Genomic DNA, 18,124 nt, shown 5'->3' with positions numbered 1-18,124 from the left:
CTGAATTTGCCTGTAATCGACATCTACAATTTTGTGAATTCAACTGAGCTGCTGTGCACGAATGCGACCAGTTTGTCCTAACAGCTGAACTCCGTCTTGATTTTTTAAGCTGTTAGAGCAAAAGTACAAAGCTCTTTCCAAGAACCTTTCAGATAAATAACAATCACTTATCAGTGGCTTTCTGGGATATTATTAGGGATCTAGGGAGTACCAGTGGTCATTGTAATATTTCCTTCCACTAAATCCCTGGCAACATATGTGCAAATGACCCACTGTCCCTACAGCTTTGTGTTTCAGGCTGCTCACGTTTCTGAGGTCATTCCCACCATAAAACTGCGCCGGCACATCCAGGCAGGAAGTGATGGCATATCCTGCCCGGGCACATTGTTTACAAACAGCTCTGATTGCACCGCGCCCGCTCACTATGGAGCACCGCTGCAGCAGCACAGGCCAATCTAGAGCCATCAGGAAGCAGATTATTGCCTGATGACATGTAGCAGGGTCAAAATAAACAAAACCTTTCTTCCGCTTTCCAAAATACAGACACTCTGAAGAATTGACAGATTTCCAGGTTTGTTTTGCAGCTTCTAAAACCAGAGAACATGTGAATGTCACAGTGCCACACATGAGTGACAGAGGTGACAAAGCAGCTTTTCTAAACAGTCAGGATGATGCTACATTTACACTTGACCACACACAGTCTGGGTTACTGCGGTTTGAGGAATCAGATCCTTGTGCTATTTTTAGAGATGTGTTTATTCCAAAACCCACATGCCCATAACTACACAGGAAGAAAAGGGTCCCATCAGGCCAGCCTATTCTAATCTTGGAATAATCTGCTGAGCTGTTTATGTTTTCTAAATGAAATGGGCCAAGTGATATACCCAACTAAAATCCAGTGAGTTCCCCATTTCCATTTATAGCTCATAGTTGTTGGGACTTCAGTTGTAAAACAGTATTTTGTGAGTGTTTTTTCCAGATCCTTGCGCTTTTTTTAAAGATATACTTACTCCCAAACCCACATGCCTATAAGTACACTGAAAAAAAGATCACATCAGAGAAGTCATTTCTAATCATGATATAATCTGCTCAACTGCTTGTTTTCAACATGAATTAGCCAAGTGACACATCTAACTAAAATTCAGTGAGTTGCCCATTTCCACTTATAGCTCAGTTACCATGATTTCAGTGGTAAAACAGTATTTTAATGTTTTAATTTTTTTTTCAGTGTAGTTCTGCCACTTTAACATAAAACAGTGGCAACATTTGTGTCACTCCAGTGTGTTAGCTATCTATACCAGAGAGTTTTACATCTCTCTGAGTTAAAAGGTATAATAAAAGTGAAATTATTATAAGGACAATCCCCGTACCACAAAACAGTGTGTGAATTTTAAACAAAAAAGATTCTATCCCAAACTAACGATGCACAATAATTTTCTTAATGTTTTTTTTTCCAAAAATTGATAGAAGGACTGTAGATTTTGTCCCCTATTTCTTATAAAGTTGCATTAGCTAGGGAACACTTCACAACCAGTCAATGATTACAGCGACCATATGTTATTAAAGCTGACCTACGGCATTATGTTTCTATCTTAATTTTAATTTTGAGATCATTATTTCTTAATTTTACATTCAGATATTGTAAAGCAAGAAGGCATACAAGCAGGCAGTGATGATTTCATCAGTCAGCATCATAGTGTACCTGGTATTCTATTGGTTGAGGACTTTTGACAGTACTGTTCCATAAAGATCCAAAAGCAAGCGCACAAGTCTGAGAGCAGATAATTCTTGAGAAGCAATTTGAGTGTGAAGTGATACACAAAAACTGACATATATATGAAAGTTGAGTGTTTATCAGACCGCAGACATAGTTTTGCAACTGAGCAGGAGCTTCTTCAAAGAGTGTTTTGAGAGAAAGCTTTACAAAATCTTAACGTAAGATGAAGAAGTAATATTCTCAATTTAAAAGACCACCCACTTGAATAAAGGCAGTAGAGTAACTTCATACTATCCACTTGTTATTAAATCAGTCGAGACACATTTTTGCACAAAGAGATTAGAGGTGTGTGCTCTTACCTCAGCCTCTTTTTGTAGCAGGATCTGGTCCTTATCCACCACATCCTCATCCACAGCTCTGCATAGGAAAACAGGTATTAAATATAATTAACCTTGCTTGAAGCAGGAGTAGCTCATCAGCTGTCTGGGAGGCATTAAACAGCATCTCACCTGCCAGCTCTCTTCAGTCTCTCCGAGCGGAAGTTCTCGTAATGCAGGTCCTGAGTTACCTCCTGGAGGTCTTGCATGTGGGTCCTGCAAACAGACACATAATCAAATCTTCACACACTAGAGGGCAGAAGAGTTCAGCTTTATTTTTCTTGTGCTGGAATTTTGCAACCAGCTTAACAAGAAAAAGTTCTGTCAAGGTTTTGAAAGCCTTTTCTGTGTGAAAATCCTATTACTTAAGGAGTTTTGTTACCAAGGAGACTCACACAAGCATGGTGCGTAGTTTGAGGAAGTCATTGTGCTCAGGATTCTCCACCTCTACTACTCCCCAGGGGTAAAGACGACCACGAATCTTCTTCCCTTTCACCTCGATCAGCTGGTTGGAGCCGATCACAGCGAAGGGAATGCTCGCCTGAGAAAGGAAGCTAGATGTCAGTGGATGTCATAAGAGAAACAAAGTCAGAGGAAGGGATATGGAAAGAGATATGGGAAATAAAAGGTATCGGAAGGGAGGTGTTGAGGTAAAAGGAAACCAGAACGAATGGGAAGAGAACGGTATCTATCGCTAAAGTAGCAGCAGGGAATGTCTGACGTACTTTGGTACCTGCTGACACCAGCTGTGTGTCCCTGTCTCACCTTCAGGACTCTGGTCTGTTCCTTGAACTCCTCATCCTCGTCAGAGTCAGCATCAGGTAGCTGATAAATTTTGATCCCATGCTCTGCGATCTCGTCCAGGATCTGAGAAGCGTAAACAAGAGAAACACGGAGGTGAGGAGGCAGTGTTGTGACCTCAGTGTGACCTCTTGACCTGTCCCACAACACAGGGAAAACCCGACTCTTGAATCCTTCAGATACAACCAGAGGTTTGGCTTGACTTTCTATTATCAATCAGTACTCCAACAGTCCAGATATCAATGATATAAAAACCCACCTCATTTCAAAACAGTAAAGAATCCTCACTGCCGCAACCAATATGAACCCTTTCCTTCAAGATATCTTCATCTAAAATGACTTATTTTTGCATTTTTTAACTTAGATTTGTTGAATGCTTGATTACGTGTATAGGAAATGTTCCTGTTATATGTAGTATGAGTTTCTTTTAAGTTTGCTTATATGTGCATTTGTTGTTTTACTTGCACTGTGACCTAATTTCTTGTTCCTGCCATTTACCTCAACTGAAACCTTTAATGTTAACTAAAACAATACATCCTGTAATGCAGATGCTCATTCCAGTAAAGCACATGCTTCTGCAATTAACAGGTGCATTCACTGTAAACTGTGAATTATGTGGACAAAATAACAGCTGCTGCTCTGACCCATAAACAGAAAAGAAGAGAGCTCTATAGACTAATAGGAGGGTGTGAGTGAGTATGTGTTGTTGCAGCAACACATTTAATTAAAGCCCCCCATAGGGATAAAGGGGGAGACAGACAGGTGAAAAATAACAGTCTGTGTGTGCGTTCAAGTTCTGAAAGAGTCCGACACAAAGTTCTCGCCCTCGTCTATTTCTTCTCCAACCGGTGAAGAAACAAGTTAAAACAAAGGAGCTTTCTTCACCGCTACCTCGGGGACAGATGTCAGTATTTATTATTCTAAACATCAAAGCTGCATTTTTCTTTTGTTTTACTGAGAGCAGAATTTTTAAATCCACAATGTAGTCTTATGTAATTGAGCCAAAAAATGTCAAGTGTTGTTTTCCTGACTTTTTGGGGACTTTCATGTACGGTAGTGTATAAAAGGACAGTGGTGAGTCAGGCTGGAGTCTGGGAAGTGAGTGCAGGTTTTCCTACCGAGCGGAGCTCCTGTTTGAGTCCTTGTTATGGCTGTCGCTTGTTTTCTCAGTGAGCTCTGTGCGCAGTGTGTGTGAGATAGTGTGTGCGGGGAGAGTCGGGTATTGTTGCGGGGCACATCTAAAAACAAACAGGCTTTGCAGGACTCAGAGGAGAGCGTGACACCGGACCAGAGCCTCTTTTTCCTTCATTTTCTCAAACACACACGATTTACAGAACCCTCCAACATGGAGGCTGGATAAACATCAGTCTGGTGGGGCAGCACATAAAGAATTTTGGGAAACTGTGCACTCAGTGGGAAAATAAACATGCATGACACAATGGCAGGAAAAAATGAAACAAACAGCAAATCTACGCCGTCAAGTAGATAAGATAGAGACAAATTCAGATATGAGATAAAACAGGAAAAGCCGAACTGAAAACCACCGAGCAGCCAATTAAATGAACAACTGATGAAACCAGTACAAGACATTTCATGAATATCAGTAAATATTCAGAAATTTGATCTGGTCAATACATAAGCACAAATCTGTTGTCTGCAATCATCTGTTTCCAGACCTTGCAAATCCAAAATGGCTGTTTACCTGAATTATTCTGTTCCGTAACATGTGCTTAGTACTGCCTGACACCTGTAATCAAAACCTCTCAGGGATCATGAGATGTCAAAATCACTGCCTGCTCCAAATCCCTGTTGTCTCCTGCTGATTTACTGTACACAATGTCGGCCTTAATCTCAAATGTTACACCAGACTCTCCTCCTCGTGGTTGTGTATTTTCATTGGCACGGGGATGTTGGCAGTGGGAACCATTTTGATTTTATGACCATCCTGTCCGGCTATAATACACCGCTCACCCCCACCCCTCACTGTGCTGTTATGGTTGGCTGTGTGGGTCCGTTCAGTGCTGTCCGGGCAGTGTCCAAACAATGCCATGAAAGACTCTGCCTCAGCGTTAATTAGAAAAGGAAGCCTAAGATTTATCGGCTTAAGTTTTTGGCTCACATCACAGCATATGAACATTGTTTGTGGAAATATACAGTCATGTGGGGCAGCTATGATAAGTTGAGGGTGGAGGCTGATGCTGTTCACTTAGAAAATGGGTTAGAAATTAGGCAAATTGCAGATGAATCATGCTAGACGTGCATTTCCAAAGAAAAGTCAGGCTTATTCAGTTCTAGGACTGTAGCGGTTATGTGCAACCCAAATATAGCACACCTGCAGGTCTATACATAGATATAATTGCACAGAGTGAAGTGGTGGGAGACGTGGCTAAGCAATTTTTTTTTTTTACAATTGCACAGCAGCTCGAACCAAACCCCTAAATCATAAAGAAACACGGTGCAAACCCATCATTACAGGGATTACAGTTCCATCATGTCATCCTGTCGAGAGAATAATATTTTCACAATTTGTTCATTCTTACAAACAAACCCACAAAAATATGAATGACTCAAACACCTGTTAAGCACTGGGCAATGATTCCTGGACAAACATCATTAGAAGGAAGCAAAAAGCTGCCAAAGAAAAGACCAAAGAAACAAAAGAGGGGATTGTGGCGAAGCTTTGACATTCAACAGGTAACGGCATGCACAAACACAGGCGCAAGGATTCAGTTTTCTCATGTGATTGTTGAGGACAAGACTGAGTCTCTTCTGGATTGGAATGGTGTTTGAACTGTAACAGGGAACAATACTTGGAAGTAGAAACACGTACCAGAGCATTCTCAGGAAATCAACAATGCATACAGAGAGAAAAAAACACAAAACAAAACAATCAAACTGCATCTAGACACTACACAACCCTGGCTGAGAAGAGCAAGAATCAGAAGAATAGGGACCAGATCAGTAGCACTTTTACATAACGTTTATGTAACCTCACAGCTGCCTGCCAGCTTCTGCAGAGTGACCATGGGAATGAAACGGTGCATCACTGCCATTAGATGAAGTGAATTTGATTGGCTTTCAGCTGCTTTAAAGCCTGGTTTCATACTAAGAAAATACGAAAACCCCTTCACATGCACTTTTCCAACTTTCAAAGTAGCGTTAAAATCTCTTTCCAGTCATCCCTATGTATAAAAGTTACATATTTGGAAGTTTTTTCCATGAAAATAATCCCTTCCTCCCTTAAACTGACTTAAATGTAACTTAATTCTACTTTTGCCTCATTCAGCGTGTCTATATAAAGTCTCCTCCTCACTCTCCTTTTATTGCAGCCACAGTACAAAAGCTCTCCTTTAACTTTCAAACACTGTCAAACTACTCTGCACTACACAACAGCAAGTTGTAATATTGTAAGAAGTCATTTAGCCATAAATATTCATACTAGAAACCAATTCTGAAGAAAAATAATGATACAGAAAGCCATGTCCTGCAAGCAGAGCGGATTGGAAGTCCAGAGGTCTGACTCCAGGTTTTTTGGAAGATCATCATTATATTGCAGTTTCATGGTGAAAATGTTCAGTCATGGTGTTGACTGATTCTTTCTGTTGTCATATGTCTTCCAGTAAATACACAAAAAACATTTCAACAAAAATTAATAACTTGGTTTTCACTGGATGAGAGATCTATGGTTGTTCAAGTCATCTCATTCCTCCCTATTAGCTTGTTTCAACTCTACATTAGGCCTTTGTGATTACAGTGAGAGAAACTGAACAAAGATTGGATGTGTAGCATTAGTTTTTAATGACCGACCCACTGGTGGGACACTGTTTGTTATGAAGCTCAAGGACAGGGGCCCTCTTTTTCCAAAGCCGGGGATTTATTAGAGTAAAATCCTGGCCATGGTGATTCCTCTGTGCCCCTTATTAGACTTCAGTGGGTTCAACTGTGCATCTGTGAACAAGACAATTGCTTACCTTGCACATTATAAAGCCACACACTTACTTGTAGGCAAAATCTCTAGTGCTCAGAGGAAAAGCTAACTTAAGGACATATGTTACCATAGAGGTGAACCAGTGGTACAAAGTAGTAATAAAAACTTACAATGAATGTAAAAGTTTGATTGAAAGGGATTTAACTACACAAGTACTATTTGGAAAAGCACGTTTTATTCCATCATTTGCAGAGTTTAACTTTGTTTCGGTTACATATTTATTCTGCAAGTGCTGTGTTACCTACTTCCTTGTTTACATTTTTGCCTAATTGCATCACATTTTCTAAATGATGTATACAATTACGGTTGGTGATTTGCTGTATACAGACACACACACCCCATAAACACTAGATCTGGGTTACCCACCTCAACCTAAGACCACTCAGCCTCTTAAAAATGAAACATATTATTTATGAAACTAAAGAAAATGCAATGCCAGTTTGTGCATATTCAATATGTACCTCAGAACCTTTTGCAAGCACTGGTTTCTCGTAGGACTGGTCAGAGTGGGACCTAATTATTATATATCTGTTATTATTATTATTATTACTATTATATATATATATATATATATATATATATATATATATATATATATATATATATATATATATATATATATATATATATATATATATATATATATATATATACATATATATTTTTTTTTTTTTTTTTTTTAATTGTAAATAACTTCAGGTGTCAAGGAGTTAATATTGATAAATTTATAATCAGACATGCTATATCTGAGATTTCACATTGCGTAAACCAATGTTCTTGGTAAAATCTTAATTAGTTTATGTTTCGAGCTCAGGAATTTGGCTTTAATTTTATTTTGGAGGGAAATGAAAGCAACTTGGGAAAACATTTACACAAAAACAGATTCTTTAACAATTCTTGACTGCTGTTCACGTTTTAAAGTCACATCAGCACATTTGTCCTACTGCAGCTGAAGCACCAAGGTTCAGTCTGTTGCAGGTCATAGTAGACATAAAAAGATTAAGCTCCAGTGAGTATAAAGATTAATTCCAGCCAACAAACAATGTAAAATATGAGTTGTGGACGAGCAAAAATATGGTGTCTTCCCACATAAAGTAAAAAGGCCAACCTGCTTAAAAAAAAAACCTGGGATGAGTACCAGCATCTCCAGTTATAAATCTAAGTCTAGAAAAGTATAAATTCTTAAAACTTTCAAATGTAAGCTGCGTTATGGCTATAAACTGCATTTCTATAGTATGAAATCAAGAGGAATGTCGCTCTAGCAACCAACGCACAATACCAACACTTATCTAAACAGAAAACTATGATTTAGTCAGTCTCCCACACAAGGCAAAAGTGTGCCTTTAAGTAAATCTCTCAACAAATATAAATGGGAACACTACATGAAAACCACTGACCTCTGCAACCATGTAATTAATATTTCAGACAAGACATATTACAAAACAAACAAAAGAGCAGGAAGAGAGAAAGCAGATTTCTTGCTCAATTTCTACTACTATTCTTTAGTTTCCAAACTTAATTTGCTAACCTCAAGACACATGAGAACAAATGCTTCTTCTCTTGCCAGGAAACGCCTTTCGACTAACCGGCTCTCTCCTGCCTGCAGGGAGTCTGACGGGGTGAGGGAGCCCCAACAATACCTGATCTAGGGGGGGTCAAAGGGATTTAGACCTCATACCAGCCTCCTACACACACACACTTTCACGTACCCATAGCCAACTGCTGCCTCACTTTGTGAACCGGTATAATCCGGCGTCAGGAGCGGGGAAAAGAGTTTGCCTGTTAGGTACAAGCAGCTTTGGAGCTCCAGGAGGTGAGTGAATCATCAAAGACTGAGCTCAGTCTTACGAGAGAGGGAAAGAAAATATGCTCACATCCTCAGGTACCCTGACCTGCATAACATCTACAGAGAAAATGCTCCTGATATCTTCCTCTAAAAGGACCAATACAAGACTGACCAACATGTAGCAGCAACAGGAGAACAATACCTTTCTGTTCACAGGATTAAAGACACTTGTACACACGCACAGAAACACATTCCAGATATATTCAGTCAGTCCAGCTGAGAACAGACCGGACCACAACTGACCGGACCAGAACAGCTGGGTTTGTTTGACAGGAGGTACCGATGGAACGTACAGAGGAAGTCGCGGATCCATCGTAACATAAAGGCATCATATGAGTTCCAATGGTCAGCACACACACTCACATGCACACACACACCCTCCCACACTCCTATTGTCTGGGTTAAGTATTAGTACAGTTAAGACCACCCACCTCTCCCTCTGATCAAAGAGCATGCAGAGATACAATCGAGCTATTCATGTAATCTTGTACTTAAGTGAGATTTAGAAGGGGACAGTACGAGTTTAGGATTTCAACCACACATCAAGTTTAGTGGCTTGGTCTGCTAATCAAAGGGGGTCTCAACAGCAAACACAACAGCAATAAGGGACTCATTAGCGGCACGGCAAAGTCCGGAAACCATCTTTTCAGGTTGGCCCTTGAACAAGGAAACCTGCTGTTTTCACACTGCAGTCAGCTTGTACTTTCTTCACTCGAGAACACACAATTGTGTGTAATCGAGCTGCTCGCTCCGTGAGGAAAAATGCATATTTATTGTTTTAAAATCTGTAGAGATGTAGAGCATGCCCTGGCACAATGACCGCTGGAGGGCAGAAAAATAAATATATCCGCGTGTTTGAAACACTGGCAGGAAAAGGTCTGAGCACAAGCTGACCATGGACTGCACGCACACACGCACGCACGCACGCACGCACGCACGCACGCACGCATGCACGCACGCACGCACACACGCACACACACACACACACACACAAAGACTAAGAATGAAGTAATCACCTCTCAAACTTTACTCCTGGGGCACCAGTCTAAAAACTTAGTGAAATAATATGTAAAACGAACAACAAACTCACAAAATGACATATCATTAATCAGTTGTATATGCCTGCCTTATAATTTCCGTTTCTAGTGTAAAAGATCTGACTGCCCCCTGTGTCAAAACTGTTTCACTTTAAGAAAACCTGGTATGAGCAGTCCAGCAATTATAATGTCTGTAGGTAGAGAAATGGTTCACACAGTTTGAGTGTAGTGGAGCAGCTGGAGGAGACGACAGCAACTCAGACAATGAAGCAAAAACTGTGACAGCGCCTGAACTAGTGGTAAAATCTGGCAGCTGAGGGGACAAACAGGAGGGAGGGAGGGTTCTGGATAGGAGACAGTCAGCAGAAATGGCTGGTTAAGGATAAGTGGCTGGCTGAGAGAAGAAAGGAGAGGAGATGAGGAAGATGAGGGAAGTGACAAGCGATGTGAGGAGAAAGGAGGAAAATAGAAGGGAGAGGAGGGAGGAAAAAAGGCTAAACTATTGTCTGCTGTCTGCAGCCTGGTGCGAGAACAGAGGAGCAGCTGGGTTCTCCAGCCCTCGCTGACCTCTGGTTTAGGAGAACAGCCTTTAGTCTTCACGCAAAGGGAAAAAAAAGATGCCACGCAGAGCATCTGCTTGGCTTCTGCAAACCTTTCATCATAATTAAACAGTTAACTGCAACTTTCCTACAGCTTTGTTTAAAGGAAGGGCAACCATGTATATTTTTGACATTTTAATATCTGTGGACCATTTTTCAAAAGTACATTGTGGGATTTTAGATATTCATTTAGAACATATGGGGCTGCACAGTGGGTTGGTGGTTAGCACAGTCACCTCACAGCTAGATGATCACCAGTTCACGTACTGGCTTGGAATCTTCCTGTGTGGAGTTTGCATGTTCTCCCTGTGCATGAGTGGGTTTTCTCCGGGTACTCCGGCTTCCTCCCACAATCCAAAAACATGCCGAGGTTAATTGGTGATTCTAAATTGTCCATAGGTGTAAATGTGAGTGTGCTTGTTTGTCTCTATGTGTAGCCCTGTGATAGACTGGCGACTGTCCATGGTGTCTTTGTCTCAAATTAGCCAGTTTAGGCTACAGCTCCCCCGCAACACTAATGAGTATTAAGCGGTGTATAGATAATGGGATGGATGGATATAGAGTATATGGCAGAAGTGAGTACACCTCTGTGCAATATTCCTTAAATGTCAAATTATTCAAAATTGTATAACCTGTCAACAGTTGTATTAATTCTATATTGACAAGTATGTCCACTTATGAGAAATCAAAAACAACTACTTGACTACATTGACAATACAGGCCCAAAGGTAGAAACTAGATATAACTAAAGTGAATACATCTGTGATCTCCTACACACAAATTAGAAACAAATTTGAGTACTGTTGTGAATTACTATTAGCCTAATTGCCTAAAAATCACCAGACAACCTGGAAACTTAGCATGTGAGACTTCACAATGATCAAAAAGCTTGCAGGAAGATCAGTGACTATCAAAAAATCTGTTGAAATACAGTTGCTGTTGTAATAACAAGGTATAGAACAAACATAGTACCAGCTATCAGAGCCGCAGTGGTTGTCCTCCGAAAGCGATGCCACAGACAATGAGGTACTTGCACAGTCCAGGCTTAAAATGTGGCACAGGTGTTAATGACATACATCAGAATTTCTGTTACAGCTCAGACAGTGAGAAGGACATCTGAACAAGCTGTCCTAGAAAAAATCCCTTGATTGCTCTTCAGTACAAAACTGCCAGACTAAATTTTGTTACAGGACATGAAAAAAAAGCCAGATGAATATTGAGAGCACATTTTTTGGTCACATGAGCTCAGCATATTTGACCTGGCCAGGAATACCACAGTGAATGCATAGTCCTGACAGTGAGGCACGGTGGGCAAGAGCATGAATATATGGTGCTGCATTAAAGGTGTTGGGGAGATGAAATTTATAAATGGCAACATGAGTGCCTGTGGATATACTAAAACACTGTCTGACAAGATGACTCCCAGTCTGTAGGAGCTTGGAATATTCCAGCGTGATAACGATCTACAGCACACTGCCAAAATCCCACAAGAGCTTCTAAAGTAAAACGTGAAAGTGTTCCTACTTGCTGTATACTTTGCTTGCTGTATGCTTTCTACTCCTTCTAAGGAGTGTTGGGTTAAGGTGCATTTAATCAAAGTATGAAAATTAACATGCAGAGACTTGAAATATGCTCAAAATTTGTAATCAAACAGGCTGAACAGCACACTCAGTATTAAGTTAAACTTATGTAAATCATAGATTTATGTTGTGGAAAGCTTAAATCTGAAAAAAGTAATCAACTGATTAGTCTAGCTAAAAATCAGACGTGACAAGAAAAACCAGGCATCTTCGCTTTGTTGCTTCCATCTGGATTCCAGTCTAAACCAGCTGGGTACTGTCCTCGATGTTCAAACAAAAAACAACCAGTAAAGCAGTTTGAGACTAAAGCCCCACACAGGATATGACTGTAGGGTCCCAGACTGAGAGGATCAGCCCCTCAATATACCCTCCTCAGGGCAACTTATGAGCTAGAGACCACAGCGACCCTGGTGAAGGAAATTGGCATTAGAGCAAATTAAAAAAAGAGGACACAAAGAGGCAGAGGGAGAAAGTAAGAGGCGGCCGAGTCAGGCACTGCCAGGAGAGGAAGGACTGGGCAAGAAGCAAGCAGAACTAAGGGGATGAAAGGTGAACGATGGGAGGTTTGTTCACTGCGTCCTTTGAGCCTGAGCTGTGCAGGGCAGCAGGTTGTGTCTCGTCAGTGGAACACTCTCGACACATTACAGGAAACGTATATTGTTTTGGAGAAGCTGCTTCCCCCTAATAATAAAAAAAAAGAACTGGACAATCCTTGAGGTGGGGGTTGTCCCATTTACACAGAGACAAATGGCTACAAACGGTGAGAAAGTGCCCTGCTAAAAAACAAACTAATAAATTGTGTGGGAGAAACACTCGGGGTTATCAATCATCGTCCAGCACTCAGCTTTCTGGCAGGTTCTTGGCTGCTGGTGCTCTGACCTCAAAGGAAGGCCTGGTGGCCTGCTTTGCTGTACGGGACCGTACGTCAGGAATCAGGCACGTATACCTAGGAGCCACTTCAACTAATCTGATCTAACCAACAAACACTCGCCTCAGTTCTCCTGAGAGACACTTAATAAAGATTAATGGGCATTGCTATGCTGCTTCACGTTTACAATGCCTATGTTTCCAAACACACAAGGAACGCGAGTAATGTGACAAATCACTGATGTCAGAATAGTCAAAAATAGCACATTTACACCCTGCAATTATTTAATTGTTCTGAATGTTCTTCAAACTACATTTTACCTCTACTTGATCTACCACATATTTTAAAGAGTATGTGCTTAATTTAAACTCAGTATGCTGGAGAGCAGCAATAAGGCCGCAGAGGAGACAGTTGGTGCTTGTATGTGCACTTGTGTTTAATTCTTATATGTAGCCTACTGTTCAGCAATGTGACAACAACTTATTTAGTGGTTCAACTTTCTACTTTGAAAGTTAAAGCAATACAGTAGCGCTGAGTTTCAGCTGTAGTATGTTATTACATTATTCTGTGACAAAGACACACATCTACAGAGGTCTCAAGTCTTTGTTATAAACACACCTACTTTTACCAACTTACCAAAAACTGGCCAAGCTGTATGTTAGGAGTTTTACACCACCACTGGCTTTTATTACACCTGTTTTTCTGACCTTTTTACACTATGAATAAATACAGATTGTGGTATGTGCTTGAAAACTAGCCTTCAAAAGTGCATCTCTTGTCACTTAAACAGCTTAAAAGGATAAAAAGTGGAAAGGTCAAATTACCTATATCAGGAATTTAGGGTGTATCTTTATGTCTTTATCTGATTAAAAAGGACATCAGTTATTTTATAAGTTAACATCAAAAGAATGAAACGCAGCCTTTTGTGTCCAGTAAAATTAGGGCTTGTAAATCTGAAACAAACTGATGCAACATCAGCCTGTAAATAAGCACCATTGCAGCATACTTATTTAAACAAACTGAGGTAAAGATAAAAGTTCTGTATGCCAAAATTGTGGCCAAAGGAGAGATAGTAGTAATACACCCTCCTTAGAGACACAATGTGCCATTTCTAAATGTGGAACAGATACCTCAATTAACCCTGTGTATTTCCTGGCAATAATGACTTGTCCAGGAAGTCACTGTCATTAGATAAGGTTGAGATAAGGTAAAATATCTCATTTGGTGTGTAACTACAACAAAAAAAGATAAATTTACTGGAGAAAAACATGTTTTCTTCATTGTTGCTATAGATGTTATGGATTTGTGAGTGTGTGCGCATGAAATAGACAACTTTGTTGAACTCTCAAGCTAATTGCTGTTTAGCATACAGAGGGAAATGTCTGTTAAAGGAACACTTAGCGGAGCATGTGAACAAACCGCTGGACAGTTAGTGCTGAGGACAGTTGAGCTGAAAAGAGGTCAGATCAGAGTGATACTGTTACAGTATTTCCGCTGGCCCACTTATGTAATTTCCTACTTTGCTGCTACACATTAACAATATATGTAGAAGAAACACGCAGACAAATTAAAACAAAAGCTATGCCAAAGCTCTAATCAAGACAGCTGACCTGCGGAACGCTGCCAGCTGGATCAGAAAGCCAACAAGCTCTGGGATTTTCTGTACATTAAGGTGGGGGTCAATGGTGGCAGGAAACATGGTTTTGTTCATCTCAAGTGCCAAAGGAACACTTTGTAGGTTTGAGGAAGGTCACAACACAAAACAGCACTGCAGGGTACAATTCAACTGGCAGGTCCCTTCAGGGCAACACACTGGATTGATTCCAGCTTTGATGCTGGAGCAACAATTTGAACACTGGTGAAAATCCAGAGTTAGTGCTGTTATGGAGTTCACATATTTTGATACGGTGACAAATGTTGAATCCTGTTGTCTTAGGAAGCACAGGAAGAAAGTGTGTGTCCTGAGCGGCCAAGCTGTGATCTTTTGTTTTGTTAAGATGCTGCATCAGCGATTTCAAGCTATTTGACTATGGAGGCTTTGAACACTGAAAAGAACGGAGCTGAGCTAGACTCTTGTTAGCTGACCAGCCAAACGCCTGCCAGACCACCGGCTCCGAGACCTGAATGAGAGGCAGGTGGGAGGTCCGGGAAGGTGGGGAGACAGGCTGACTTCCAATTAAAAACAAGCGAAGTGGGAGTGTAATGAAAAAGTAATTTGCAACTATTCTCAAGCACTGGCGACCAGCGGTGACCTTCACTATCCGTTACACTGATTTTCTTAATAATTTTTCTGGTAAAATGCAAGAAAATTGTAAAATAATGGGAGCAAAGTCTGAGGTCACTTTTTCAGACACCTTTTTAGACATTTAGAAAATGTCTGAAAGAGAAAAAAACACCAAATCCTCACATTTGACAAGCTATTACGAAAGAATGTTTGGCATTTTCGTTGAAAAGTGACTAAGACAAGTTATTTATCTCTAAAAATAGCTATCTAATTCCCCAATTGTTTCTGTTTTTTCTGATTCCAGACCTAAAGTATGGAATGAAGGAATACCAATTAGAGAGAATAGAAATACTGAAAAGGAAAGAAGAGTAGTAACACAGAAGTAGGAAAATCCTTCTAACTCATCTCACATGTGAGAGATTATCAGCAGAACACATGGCTGTGAAGTTCGTATATTGTATGGTACTACTCTGTTCTTCCCCCTCTGGACAGCAGGAAGTGGAGAAGCGTGCAGGCAGGCAGGCAGACACTTGGGTCAGCTCCAGCAGGAAGTATCTGGAACGGGCTGAGACTGGATGAGATGTGCTTCATCCATATTATATACAACACTCTTTTCCAACGCCCGTCCCTCCTACCGTTTCCCCTCTAACGTTGTCCCTCCCTGTGCTTTTGAACAATCTGCCAGTATCATCAAAAACACAACTCATACATCACTGCGATTACACATGTGTGCATTCTCACACAAAAGCACGGATGTTTGACACAGCTGGCTGCCAATAAGGATAGAAAAGTGACTTAGCTATTTTTAGTGTATCACTCCATTCTATTATCGTGATGATGGTACATTTTCTAATGGCTAAACCATGCATCTGCTGACGGGATAAAAACAAGCGCATAACAATACCAAAACAAAGTCCTCAACATCCTGACTACAAGATTCTTTAGACATTCCAGCTTTGTGCCGGGAGTCAAAACTAGGGGAAAGATGATTACATGTACTGTATGTAGAGTGGAAACCTCTGGATGGACATTACATTGATGTGTGCATTAAACCCACCCTCCTCTTCAGGCGATCTCTCTCCTTTAGTGTCAGTGTGTCAGCCTTGGCGATGACTGGGACAATGTTAACTTTGCTGTGGATGGCCTTCATAAACTCCACATCCAGAGGCTTTAGACTAGGACAGAAAAAAGGAACAGGAAGGACAATTAGGACACAATGAAAAACAGAGAGGGCAGCAGTGTTGAGATGAAAAAAAAAATGAAAGTTACTGAAACTGGAGAAATCAAGTGTGTCGTGCAAGTTTAGATTACATGACAGCCCTGGGAGGCAATGCATTACAGGAAACAGTTATGTCACTACAGCATAAAAAATGCGGATGCGAAATTGTTAACAAGCAGCTGACCTAACAAGAGACAGGACTCATGTTCTGAAATGTTCAAAATGAGGAAGCAGCGTAATGAATGTGTTGCAACTGTAAAACTGTAATGTTGTTTACCCGTGTCCAAATGGAGAAATGAAGTAGAAGCAGCAGTGCACCCGGTTGTCCACTATGTGTCTTCGGTTCAGCCCACTCTCATCATGGAGGTATCGCTCAAACTGATTGTCAATGTACTGGATGATGGTCTTGAAGCTGACACCAAAACAGACAAAAGAAATATTTTTCCGTCAGCACTGAGACAGACGTTGTCTACTCACTGTCAAGGAGAAATTACAAGTCAAATATTCTCTATATACAAGGAGGTTTCATGGAAATATGCTTAGATAAACTGCCTGGACATCAACAAAAGCACATCAGTGTGGTTTTATGTCACTGTTCCTCCAGTAATGATAGACTGATTTCAATTTAAAGATTTTACGTTAGTCTATAAGCTGAGAAAGCTTTTAAACTCTGCTGGATGAACTAAAAAAAATAAGGTTGTCAAAACAAAGTTGCAGCTGCTCTTTGTATAGTTCACATACAAACAGTTGACATTTTTCTGCAATGAGGTCATCATCCGACAGTCACCTCAGTTCTTAACATCTCTTACAACAACAGTCATTACTTTTAGCATTTCTGAAACAGAAATAAACAGGATGCCACTTGTACACACTGCTTCTGAGCAGCTGGTGTGATAACGAGTTTACGTGATCGAAGAAAATTTCTACCTTCAAGGCAAACAGCACAAAATGACTTGCAGAATGAATACGGTTTCTATTTTTGTCTAACCTACTGTGTAAAAATGAAAATGAAAATGCATGTTTTGCGACCAGTATAGTTATTTAAATTTGTTAAAACCCTACTCCTGCATCGGAATGCACAAATTCTCCATTTAGTTTCAGAGATGTGTGTTCAGTCCATAATTTGAAATGCCTTATCAAATTTGGCTCAATATCTTTCGTTTTTAACATCAATAATCTAAATATTGGATTGAGGAGGGGACAACACCAGATTCTGCAGAGAAAGCAAAGGCGATGTGCCTGTTTTCCTACAAATTTGTATTGTTGCAGCCTTTCCTCCCTGTAGTAACCATTGTAGGCAGTATGAGCTATTCCAAGACAACCAACAAGTTGTCTCGGATAGGGAGTCTACATTGACAGCACTATCATGAGCAAACACACCTACAGTTACATTACACTCTCAAACACACACAGAGAGTGCGCTAGAATCTAGACACGGAATGCAGAGGGAGGAGAGGTCAGAAATAAGGAGTTCGGGATGAAACATGAGAAAGGGAGTGGTAAAGGACAGGAGGGAAGGACTAGAGAGCATGTTGGACATGTCTCAAGTCGTTATCACTCCTCCACAGCACATAAACACACCAGTCCTGGCTGTTGATGGCATCGCCATATCCAGGGGTGTCAACAACAGTAAGACGAAGTTTCACTCCTCTCTCCTCAATTTCCACAGTCGATGCCTCAATCTGCACCGTCCTCTCAATCTTCTCTGTGGGGTTAAAGCAGGAGAAACATTGTAACATCAAAGAAAGTGGTATTGTCTTAAAAAAAGATAAAATCTTGGGTTTTGTCATCTGAAAGGGATACTTTGCAATCGACACAAGTTGACCGGGGAGGGCCTGGATAATTGTTTTCAAGCCAGAACAAGTCCT

At 40.6% G+C, this 18,124-nt stretch overlaps 1 protein-coding gene across 1 annotated transcript in view; it reads right to left on the bottom strand.

The window, feature by feature from the left end:
- zgc:63587 (uncharacterized protein LOC393431 homolog) overlaps positions 1-18,124 on the bottom strand; it is a 28,692-nt gene that overhangs the window by 3,638 nt on the left and 6,930 nt on the right. Inside the window, exons 5-11 of the mRNA XM_023277486.3 lie at positions 17,838-17,961; positions 16,534-16,668; positions 16,095-16,212; positions 2,860-2,961; positions 2,490-2,635; positions 2,227-2,310; positions 2,077-2,134 (exon numbers count right to left, since the gene is read on the bottom strand). Of these exons, the coding sequence (XP_023133254.2) occupies positions 2,077-2,134; positions 2,227-2,310; positions 2,490-2,635; positions 2,860-2,961; positions 16,095-16,212; positions 16,534-16,668; positions 17,838-17,961 (767 nt within the window). The remainder of the gene's footprint in view (positions 1-2,076; positions 2,135-2,226; positions 2,311-2,489; positions 2,636-2,859; positions 2,962-16,094; positions 16,213-16,533; positions 16,669-17,837; positions 17,962-18,124) is intronic.

The sequence above is a fragment of the Amphiprion ocellaris genome, chromosome 6, assembly GCF_022539595.1.
Source record: "Amphiprion ocellaris isolate individual 3 ecotype Okinawa chromosome 6, ASM2253959v1, whole genome shotgun sequence".
NCBI classification, from domain to species: domain Eukaryota; kingdom Metazoa; phylum Chordata; class Actinopteri; family Pomacentridae; genus Amphiprion; species Amphiprion ocellaris.
The sequence above is the reverse complement of the archived record's forward strand: the minus strand, read 5'-3'. Positions and strand labels throughout refer to the sequence as shown.